Source organism: Heterodontus francisci, chromosome 16 (assembly GCF_036365525.1).
Source record: "Heterodontus francisci isolate sHetFra1 chromosome 16, sHetFra1.hap1, whole genome shotgun sequence".
Taxonomy (NCBI): Eukaryota; Metazoa; Chordata; class Chondrichthyes; order Heterodontiformes; family Heterodontidae; genus Heterodontus; species Heterodontus francisci.
This window is the reverse complement of record NC_090386.1, coordinates 85,794,412-85,806,415: the sequence shown is the minus strand read 5'-3', so window position 1 is coordinate 85,806,415 and position 12,004 is coordinate 85,794,412. Positions and strand designations below refer to the sequence as shown.

The window sequence follows — 12,004 nt, the reverse complement described above, 5'->3', positions numbered from 1 at the left end:
AGCACAGACCAATGATCAATTCTGGGACCTTTCTGGCTGTGTACCATAGCAGGTGGTGCTTTAACTAGGAAGCTATTGAAGGAAGGATATCATTTATAAGTGCATTTAAGAATCTTTTATTCCTTCAGGTACAAGGTGTGACATCCAGAAAAACACACGTAATGTGGTACCTAGTGGATTTCCTGTTGGCACTTTACTGGGACAATCAGTGCCTTTATCGGTTTTCGATGTAACTATCCTAAGCAATTTGCAATGAACTCCACACTGCAAATCAGACTGAAGCAGAACTTAACCTCACGGTGACATAACAAGGTAGATGTTCTGTCATAGCAGCAAACGGTAATGGTCAATGCAAGCGATCGGTTATTGTACAGATAAGCTGTGAAGCCAGCAATTCTCATCTCTTCCACAGGTTTTGGTGCTAAATCGCACTTCTCTAGCAGCAAATTAAACTGCAAGTGACAAATATATTCAAGGAATGTCATGTTACGACAAATAGTTTACGCTGCTTCAGTTACGGGTGCACCCAAATCCCCGCACAGGTAGAGTTAAAATATTATAAAGTTACTTTTCTCCTCCAGCCCTGTGAGATTTAAACAGCAAATTAATCTCCATATAAGGAAATAAATCTTGAAAATATTCCTCCTCTGGAATAGGTAAGAGCCTGTGATATTTTACAACAACAATTTGCATTTATATAGCATCTCTAAAGTAATAATACAAGATAGTACTGGGACAGTTAGCAGCATCATAGGCGCTTCACAGGAACATTATAAAACATAATTTGACGCTCAGCCACATTAGGAGATATTGGGCCAGACGATCAAAAGCTTGGTCAAACATGTAGGTTTTAAGCAGTGTCTTAAAGGAGGAAAGAGAGGTAGAGAGGTAGAAAGGTGTAGGGAGGGTATTCCACAGCTTCAGGCCTGGCCACTGAAGGCACAGCCACTAATGGTGGAGCAATTAAAATAGGGGAAGCTCAAGAGGCCAGTATTAGAGGAGCACAGATATCTCAGAGCGTTGGGGGCTGGAGGAGATTACAGAGATAGGGAGGGGTGAGGCCATGGAGAGATTTGAAAACAAGGATGAGAATTTGAAAATCAATGCATTGCTTGACCAGGTGACACATTTAAATGGCAGATGCTTTCCCCCCATTCCCAGCACCTGCGGCTTATTTCACATCAGTTCCAGCACAGAGGAAGAGGGGATTTAAGATCAATAGTGGGAGCAAGGATGGACGTCGAAAGGAAGAGTTGCTATTTAAATATCATAGAGTCAGTAACGGTACTGCTGTGGAGTCACCAGTGGGACAGTCTGTCCAGTTACAGAACCACTCACTCATGTTTTGTACACAAGATAGTACTGGGACAGTTAGCACCATCATAGGCATAGTGAGTAAAAGGACAGCCAGATCTATTATAGGCATGTTCTGATCAGAGGTCATGAACCTGAAATGTTTCTCCTTCTGCAGATGCTGTCTGCCCTGCTGACCGTTTGCAGCATTTTCTGTTTGCATTTCAGATTTCCAGCATCCGCAGTATTTTGCTTTTATTCCATTCTAGGCTTGTCCAGTTAGATCACCAATGCATAAATCTGCTAGCTAAAGGCACAAATCATTTCATATCACAGAAGTAAAAATGGAATCAATGCAGCTTCTACCTATTTGCAGCAAAGAAGGGAGGATTTAACTCACATAGTGCACTATGTCACGCCAATGTGACTATATTAGAATTCTGCTGTTTGCCTCAATCACTAGTGCTTCCACCTCTCAGTCAGAAGGTCACGCTTCATCTAAGGACTTAAGCACATACTTTAGGCTGACAGTTCAGTGCAGGAGTGAGATGACATTGCTGCATTGTTGGAGGTGCTGTCTTTTGGTTAACCCTATTCAGATGGATATAAATGATGCTATAACACTATTTAAAGAAGAGTAGGGAAGTTCTCCCAGTCTCTTGCTTAACATTTCTCCTTCTGCCACCACCATCTAAAGCAATTAACTGGTCATTCAGCTCATTGGAGAAACTTGTTGCACACAAACTGGCTGCTGTAGTCGTCCCCGTCACTTCTTTGATTATACTTCAAACGCGCTTTGGGATGCACTGAGAATGTGAAAGTTCTTTTTTTTAAAAAAGAAAACGTTCACCACATTTGGCACTTACATGTTTCTGAGCGTCATACATCAGGCTTCGATAGAGCTGAGCAAACTGGCAGTATGTGACATCTCCACTCCGCAACTCCATGTCCTGAGGGCATAAAAAGAAATCATCAGGCAACCCAATTTAGATCAGTAAATATCTTCTTCCCAGTATAAAATATGACCTGATGTTACTGGCTGAGTTCCCGTTCTGGAGAAGGGGAGATCGGAAGCTTCTCTGCCTGGTAGCTGCCTTCTTCACATCACATCGTGGAACCAGGCATTCCTGGACGTGAGTGGTCAACATAATTGCACAGCTAATACCGCATCCAAATGAGCAGCTGTCCTATGTCACAAGTAATATATTTAGAGACTCCGTCTGCTACAGCATCATATTGAAGATAATTGGTTAATACAGATCATATCGGAGGCACAGGCCAATGCAAGATCTCAGCGGAAACTCCAACTGATATGGGATCATGTACTTGGATACTGGATGTTGCAAGTGGAATCAACCAGCACAGGGTCACATCAGGTACCCTGAGGCATCCAGCATCAGATCCAAGTCACTGGGTTGTACAGCATAATATAGGCACACTGGGTTATACAGCATAATATAGACACACTGAGCTGCACAGCATAATATAGACACACTGAGTTGTATAGCATAATATAGACACGCTGAGTTGTATAGCATAATATAGACACACTGGGTTGTATAGCATAATATAGACACGCTGAGTTGTATAGCATAATATAGACACACTGAGCTGCACAGCATAATATAGACACACTGAGTTGTATAGCATAATATAGACACACTGGGTTGTACAGCATAATATAGACACGCTGAGTTGTGCAGCATAATATAGACACACAGGGTGGTGCAGCATCATATAGAGTCACTGCACGGTACATTATTATCATATGGAGAAAACAGATGGTACAGCAATATATGGAGACATAGGAGCTTATAAATATTGTATCGAGACACTGGAGAATACAGCATTATATGGAGACACTGGATGATAAATAGTTATTCTGGGAACCCTAGCTGGTAATGTTCAGATTAGTAACATGGCCGATTTGTCTGTTGACAAGAGGATTGGTCAAACAAAGGACGAGCAGGCCAGAGAAGCTTGATTAGACCCAGAGCTGGGGCAGACCAGAACGTCACTGTACAGCCGAACTCAAAGAGAACAGATTTAGGTAAGGAGGGGAGACCGAGCAGGTGGTGACCTGGTTGTACTGGAGAAAAAAATATACCAAGTAGGGTAAAAGGATGAAAATCATTAAATATAAGAGTGGAATTTCTTTTTAAATCTGCCTTGCATGCCTTTGTAGGGATTAGATTGGTCTGGGATGTCAAATAGTTTGGATGGACTATATTGGGATCTGGTTGGTCCATTGTGTCACATGGTTAGTATACACCAATCATCAACATTACATTGTAGGCAAAAGTTTGTACAAGATAAATAGATGAGATAAAATTTGCCTTGACAAATGAATTAAATTCAGAAAGAATCAAATTACTGTAATTTTTTCCCGCAGAAACTTCATGTTGGGCACTCGGTAGTTGACCTGAGACAGCATGCTCTTCAGATCCTTCACGGTGATCCTAGGAGAGGAAAAATATCCAGTTATCCTCCAAGTCCTTGAGGCATTTGATTGGTAACATGCAATATGGTTTGTTATTGCAGTTATCATTTCACCAACCCCCAATGAGACAAGACACCCTTGTTATTTGAAATAACGCTGTAAAGAAGGCCAGGTGACCTGCACCTTGAAGTGGTGACCACACTGCCTGTACATCTTAGCCCGGTGAGAACTATGTCTTAGCCAAGTTGCCTGGACGAGTGAAGCACATCCTTAGAGAAAGAAAGAGAACAGCGAAAACAAAGTTAGCCTAGATACAGACCCTGGCTGATGTTCTGCAAACAGAAGTTCTGTGGTCTCAGTTAGAGAACTGAACAGAGGGGTTAGAATTTTTTTTTTCAAATTTAGAATGGTGCCATCTTTTATTTTTCATTCCTGACGTCAAGCTCCTTGGTGACTTTTGGGCTCATCCTTTCTTTTTAACCATATTCTGTATAAATGATAATGTCACATGCCAACTAACATGTGGTGCAGTCAGGATCCCATTCTGTTGGGGTTTTCCACATCATCTATCATACAGCTAATCAGGGAAAGCTCAACTCCATCATCCACCATGGTCATGAATACAAAGCACACAGACAGCATTCACACACAAATAAATGGCGCACACCACAGTCCCACGCACACTTGCGATCCTGACTGCACCACATGTTAGTTGGCATGTGACATTATCATTTATACAGAATATGGTTAAAAAGAAAGGATGAGCCCAAAAGTCACCAAGGAGCTTGACGTCAGGAATGAAAAATAAAAGATGGCACCATTTTAAATTTGAAAAAAAAAATTCTAACCCCTCTGTTCAGTTCTCTAACTGAGACCACACTTGCGTGGGGAGGCTACAGTATTTCATCTTTCCTCCTTTCTCGAAGCCTAGGTTAGGAATCCATGGGGTGGGGATGGCTGCTCAACCAAGTGGCCAATAATTCATGCAAGAGTCTGGGGATATCAAGGAGGTATCAAAGTTGGGACAAATCCTTTTCAACAACATTTGCGTATGCATGCACACTTTTCCAGCCACCATCACTGGACAATGATCAGGATTAATAAGCTGGACCAATTTCATCCCCATCCCTACCTAAGGGACATGGGAGCCTATTGCAATACTACTACCACAGTCAAAGTCAGCTAACTGACCCTGGGTCCTTCCAGATCTCTGCCGCTCAGTACCATACATTCATTCTCTGAACCATCGGGCAGCTTCCCAAAGCTTTTCAAAAGCAGAAAAATAGAACAAAGTGAAATCACCTCCAGAATTTTTTTTTAACATTCAGTTCAATAATCCCTTCAACAATCCATGTACAGTAGACACTGCATAATTTATCTGACGACAAGTCACAGAGCTAAAACGCTAACTTCTGTTTCTCTCTCCATAGATGCTGCCTGGCCTCCTGAGTATTTCCAGCACTTTCTGCTCATACTGCATAATTTATCACTGGCTGTCTCAATAATGTAGACTTGGACAGATACAAGTCCAAAACTGGAACTGGTAGATAATCACTCAAGAGCAGGATGTACAGATGATTGGAATCTGGGAAGCTGCCAGAACCTGACAAATGACTTACTTGTTACTCAGCATCACTTTACAGAGGGGGATCCATACGTACACACACGTACACGCACGCACACACACGCGCGCGCACGCACGCACTTGTTGCTGATCATCTGCTGAAGATCCAGTGGGAGAAATCCTGATGAAATTCCTGGTGATGGTCTTACACAAGGAAGATTACATCCCTCCTAATAAATGCAGCAACACCATTAAAACATGTATCTAGAAGTATTTGGCCTGGACTGAGAGTCTCTTGACAGGAGGAGGAGGAGGAGGAAGAGGCTATCAGAGAAACAGACAAAGAAGAAGCAAAGAAACCATCCCCCACCCTACCAGAAATTCCAATCCCAGCTCCAAGGAATACCCCATTCCAAAAAAGCACTAGTTGGTATTACCGGTCTTCTCGATTTCGATCCACAATATAGAACTGCTTCCTTAGCCACCTGCAATAAAAGAAGACAGAATTCAGTTATTCTTCTTCACACTTCCGGTTCCAGCTCCAAGCAACAAAACCGCTATCCAAATTGGAATAAATTCCCCCAAAAGATTGCAAACTGCACTGTACAATAAGCCAAGCATGTCTGCATTTTGTAAACCACGAATTGTGCTGTGCAACATAATGGAATGCCAATGAAGTCTCTTGGTGGTGATTTTTGTTGTTGAGTGGCCCAGACTGCTCCTGCATTTTGTTAATTATATGTGATTCGGTTCAATAATTCTGACATGACTATAGTCAGTAAATCCCAATTCACACCATACACTGAAATATTCTCAATATTCCATAAGCTACTGACAAAACTGAGTGCAAAGTATCTTACAAAACTCGCACCTTGGCAGCTTAAGAACCACAACAGCGAATAACCCTACCAAGCCTCAAAAACACAGTCATACTTGACAATAATCACAGTCGAGGAATAGATTAATAGCACAACTTAGATAGAATTATATATGCGCATCGGCTCTATTGAAGAGTAATCCAGTTAGTCCCACTCCCCGCTCTTTCCTCAGATCCCTCAAATTTTTTCCCCTTCAAGTATTTATTCAACTCTCTTTGAAGGCTACTACTGAATCTGTATCCACCACCCTATTAGGCAGTGCATTGCAAATCCTAACCACTTGTTGCATAAAAACGTTTTTCCTCATGTCACCTCTGGTCCTTTTGCCAATCACTCTGACCCTTCAACCACTTGTCATGCTAGGCCCTCACCTGCCAAGAATGAGGCACATTAATTTTGTCATGAACAATAATTTTAAAGTGTTACAGGAGTGAAGAAAGGACTTGTTAAACAGATCAGTCGTGGCTGGAAAAAAAGACATTTGCATATTAACAGACAGTGTTTGGAAGGACAAAGCAGCCATTCCCTGACATTCAACCCACAATGGACTTTTGACCACCAGATGTTGAAGGTGGGGGAGCTCACATTCCAGGTTGACTGATAAGATGGCCGAATACACAAACGAACATGGTCAAACCAGCTAGTCACATGACTAACCTGCTGGGCAACCTGAGTTTTTTGAATTTGTACAAACAGTTTGGGCAGAAAGACTGCTCCTGGACTGAGAAGATCTGTCTTCTGTCTGCTCCCGTCTCTTTCTCACAAGCCTCTGAATCCACATGAACCCCAAGAGAGAAAAGTTTCCTACAGCGAACAAGGTTTAAGAAGAATACTGGGCCCCAACGGAAAGCAAGTTCTACCTACAATCAAGGACTCTACAGTGAGCTCGAAGAACCATAACAAAAACTCTTCAGATATTGCTTCAAACCTTTCCATTTTATTTTCTTCTGTTCTCTTTCTGTCTCTATCTGCATGTATGTATTGCGTGTGCACGTCGTGAATCCATAGGTTTCAACTGAATTAGAGTTTAAATTTAATAAATTTCAACTTTTCTTCTTTAAACCTAAGAAAGCCTGTTTGTGCTGGTTTCTTTGCCTTATAATTGGAAAGTGGTGAACAAGGATTCACCAAGGGGGAGCTAAAAACATGGTGTGCTTAAAATTAAACCCTGTTACAGTAAGACCAGGCGAAGGCTGAAAGGGAACCCTAGACCTCTTTCTCACCTGGTTGTAACACACTGGAAAGCGCTTTTCTTTATTTATTCTTATCTAAACTGTTCATGATTTTAAACACCCCTATCAAATCTTCTCTTAACCTTCTCTGATCTAAGAAGAACAACCCCAGCTTCTCCAGTCTATTCATGTAACGTAATCCCTCATCCCTGGAACAATTCTTGTAAATTTCTTCTGTCATCTCTCCAAAGCTTTCATGTCCTTCCTAATGTGTGGTGCCTACAATTAGACATAATACATCAGCTGGGGCCAAACTAGTGTTTTATATAGGTTTAGCGTAACTTCCTGGCTTTCATAATCTATGTTTCTATTTCTAAAGTCCAGGATCCCATATGCTTTATTAACAGATTTGTTAAGCTTACCTACAATCTCCAAAGTTTTATGCACAAGCACTCCCAGGTGCCTTTTCTTGCACTCCCTTTAAAACTGTACCATTTAGCTTGTATTGTTTCTCGTCATTCTTCCTGCCAAAATATATTACCTCACACTTTTCAGCGTTGAATTTCATCTGCCATGTGTACATCCATTCTACCAGCCTGTCTATGTCCTCTTGAAGGCTATTACTATCTTTCTCATAAACTTATCATTAGCCACAGTCCTTGGGGAAACAACACCAAAGCCAGCTCATTAATATCTTAATTACCTATCATTTCTGGGAAATTAAAGCTTAGGACCAACAACTCCAACTGACTCCAAGCAAAGGCCTTCCAATCAGATCACATCCTCTCCCAATTCTTTTCCTGAAGATTAATAATATTATCCACCCACACCTTAGGGGACCGGCGGTGGGGGGGAAGAGATGACATAAAAGAAACTTAGCAAATTGCAAGGCCTTTGCTTGGAGTAAGTTAGATTGTTATTGGTCCTAAGCTTTAATTTCGCAGAGATGATAGTTAACTAAGACATTAACAAGCTAGCTCTAGCGTAGTTTCCTCAAGGTCTATGGATAATGATCAGTTTGTGAGTCTGTCGTGATAATTGAATGACGGCTCGCACCCACTGTGCTCGGGAGTCACTGGTCCCAGATTCCAGGCAGGGCCTGGCAGGGCCTTTCCTTTCTAACTTTGCACAGCAAGGGATAAAACACATAAGAGATAGGCACTCAGAGCCAGCCTGGGCTCAAAGACAGCCAGGTCTTTTAAAAAGAAAGCTGCAAGGGAAAGCTTTCACCAAAGTTTCAGTTTGGTTTCAAACTGTGAGAAAGAAAATACATCAGTGTAATTAGGAATTATTTTGTTTAAGTCAAGCCTGACAACTTATTGCATGGGAAAGTGTAGCATACTTATTATTTTGTATTATTACGTAAAAACAACTTGTACTGTTTGAACTAAGAATGCAATTTCTTCTGTAAATCTACTTGCTGTGGAGTAAAACAGCTGACGTTTCCTATATTATAAAAATGATTATGTACCAAAAAACAAGAGAATTTGCAGCACTAAAACTCCTAAGCAGAACTGCTCCAGCTCTGCTTTGCTTTCATCGCAAGACTTTGGGACATGAAACGCATTATATTAAATGCAAGTATTTTTTTCTTTCACCTCTGTACTTGCCCAAGTCACTGCCAACAACTGTGATTGACAAAGGGAACCCTTGATTTTCATTGGCAGCATCCAAGCAAAAGTCTTGCGATAACAGCAAAGCACAGCTGGAACAGTTCTGCTTAGGAGTTTTAGTTCCACTTCAGCTCTACGTCAAGACTGTCACTCAGGTGCTGCACTGTGACTACCTTTGAGAATCACAATTGCTAAGAATGCTACTGGACCAGTAATTCATTCCCATTTTCCACACCAATCATCTTTAGGTCACATGGAAAACATAGTGCCATTCAATGTTAATTGTATATTAATTATGTTTCATTATATGAAGGTGGTGAGCATTAACTGAGGATTCACTTGTGCTCCTATAAAAAGGAACAGACTGAAACTGTGGTTGTCAGGTGAGGAGGTGCATGTTTGTAATGTACATCTTGTAAATAAATGCTTATAAAAAGCGTGTAAAGATTGGCTCCAGTTCTATCCTTCACCACATGGTTTTCACGAATAGAATATTCACTGCAGATTTAAATCCATCAGAAACTGGGTTGAGACTCCCCAAACTCAATTCACCTCACACACATTTAATCTAATGACAGTGGGGAGGTACACTATTGATTACAATATATGATTATCAGTAATCATCTTGCCAACAAATTGAGGTGCCATCCTGGACTGCAAAAATTCTCTCTTGCACTCTTTACTCTCTGGGTGAGGTGGTGGTGTAGTGGCAATGTCACTGGACTAGTAATCCACAGCCCAGGCTAATGCTCTGGGGAAATGGTTCAAATCCCACAATGGCAGATAGTGAAATTTGAATTCAACTAATAGAATCTGGAATTAAAAGCTAGACTAATGGTGGCCATGAAACCATTGTCAATTGTTGCAAAAACCTATCTGGTTCACTAATGTCCTTTAGGGAAGGAAATCTGTTGTCCTTACCTGGTCTGACCTACATGTGACTCCAGACCCATAGCAATGTGGTTGACTCTTTAATGCCCTCTGAAATGGCCTAGCAAGCCACTCAATTCAAAGGCAATTAGGGATAGGCAGCAAAGCCCACATTCCAAAAACAAATTAAAAAAAACTCTTTACAAGATGCCAGCAAAATCACTGCAAAAGTTGCCCATGCAATGTAACTAGATATTTCTATGTTAACTGTCTGCTTCTCCCTGAATGGTTTTGTGAGTAGTTCAAGTTAGTATTGTTGGTGTGACAGGAAATCTGTACAAGCGATAGGTTTATATGGGTTTATGCAGATCTCCCAGGAAGTGAACACAAGCCCTTGCAGATTAGTGAACTGTTACTTCAAACCCAGGGAATTATGCCAAAACATGTACAAATCACCATGTGTACAGATTTCTGACCATGCCAGCACATTTCACCTGTTACGGATTCTCCGCTAATGATTCCAATACTTTAGGAGCGACAAGTGTTTATGTAAAGAAAACTCGACTATTGAAATAATCTTCTGATAATGGAAACCAAACTGAGTAAAGTAAGAACTTGACAAATTATTTGAATTTGGCTCAGAGGCTTAAGTTATGAAAACAGGTTGCATAACAGGCTTGTATTCCCTTGAGTACAGAAAGATTGAGGACCTTTCCTGGTCTGGCCTATGTGTGACACCAGATGCACAGCAATGTGACTGACTCTTAACTGCCCTCCGAAATGGCCTAGCAAGCCACTTTGTTCTGTTCAAGAAGCCAGCTCAAGGTCAATTAGGGATGGGCAATAAATACGGGCCTTACCAGTGACACCCACATCCCAAATTGGCAGGATTAAAAATAAGACAGGTTAAGATGGAGCTGAGTTACAGATCAGCCGCAATCTAATGGAATGGTAGAACAGACTTGAGGGGCTGAAAGGCTCCTATTCCTAAATGGTTGTTTGGGGATGATTGGCGTGAGGACAGCAGCAGGTTCAGTTGTGATAAGACCTTCCCCACTGTTGGACAGGCTTCCAACACTAAGTTTCTAGGCTTCCACAAAATGAGTAGTCAGTTGGACAAGGTACCAGATGACAGCTGACACCCCGTCATGGAACTGCACCTCGGTATCCTCTGAAGAGGAGAGAAAATTCATTAAAAAATGAAGGTGTAGCTTTTCCATAACGTTACTAACATCTGAGTACCCGCAGTCACAAGCAAATCATGTGGGAATTCTGACCCATACTTGGCAACCAGATAAACTTTTAGTCTACCTGTTTATTACTTCCAGCTAGTGTTCGGTTTAACGCTGGAAACTGATTCTTGCATAATGGAAAAAATTGTTATACCACATGAACAAGCTGTAATTTGCACAATCACGTAAAATAAAAATTAGCAGAGGCTGCACAGTGATTACTGGAACACACACAATGTACAGAAGCTGCCAAAGTAATTGAGTTTAATTTTAAAAGTGCAGGTTATTTCCTCACACAAATAAATTGGCAGGAAACACAAAACCCAGAGAATAAAAAAACTGTGTTAACATCTGAACTTGAGTTTACTCCTCTCTCAAGCACATCTTCAGGGATTGGAAACTCCACACACTCTTTCTACATACTGTTCCCAGCCCTTGTCCTTTTTAATAAGGACCTGCAGAAAGTTCTGCTCAGAAGTCCATAATGCCAATAGGCACATTTAGAAATACAGAGAGATTATGAGAGTGCATGAGAAAGAAAAAGATAGAGAAAAATAGAGCGAGAATGAGAGAAAAAGGAAGAAAGAAAAAGACAGGGAACGGAGGGACAATGAGAAAAAGGAGAGAGAGAATGAGAGAGACAAAGAGAAAGAAAGAGAAAGGGAGACAGAAATAGCAGAAAGAAAGAAAAATTGGGAGGGAGAGAGGGGGAGAGAGAGCACAAGACTAAAGAAAGTGAAAGAAAGAATTTTCTAACTTTTAAGAATTCTTGCTGGATCTACCAAGGTGTTGCACACTGGGAGGCAGGACCAAGTGTAGTCTTCAGGTGATGCAGATTTAGTGGACAGAGACTAATTGGACCACACCGCACAAACTAATTCAGTCCCATTTTAAAGTCATACATTCTGCCCCCTTTTTTTATACTTCCATCCTCTGTCCACA

The 12,004-nt window shown here is 41.3% G+C and overlaps 1 protein-coding gene across 1 annotated transcript in view; it reads right to left on the bottom strand.

Moving 5' to 3' along the window:
* The window catches only part of LOC137378269 (1-phosphatidylinositol 4,5-bisphosphate phosphodiesterase gamma-1-like), a 144,367-nt gene that overhangs the window by 67,381 nt on the left and 64,982 nt on the right, over positions 1-12,004 (bottom strand). The window contains exons 4-6 of the mRNA XM_068048509.1: positions 5,735-5,782; positions 3,668-3,752; positions 2,160-2,243 (exon numbers count right to left, since the gene is read on the bottom strand). Of these exons, the coding sequence (XP_067904610.1) occupies positions 2,160-2,243; positions 3,668-3,752; positions 5,735-5,782 (217 nt within the window). The remainder of the gene's footprint in view (positions 1-2,159; positions 2,244-3,667; positions 3,753-5,734; positions 5,783-12,004) is intronic.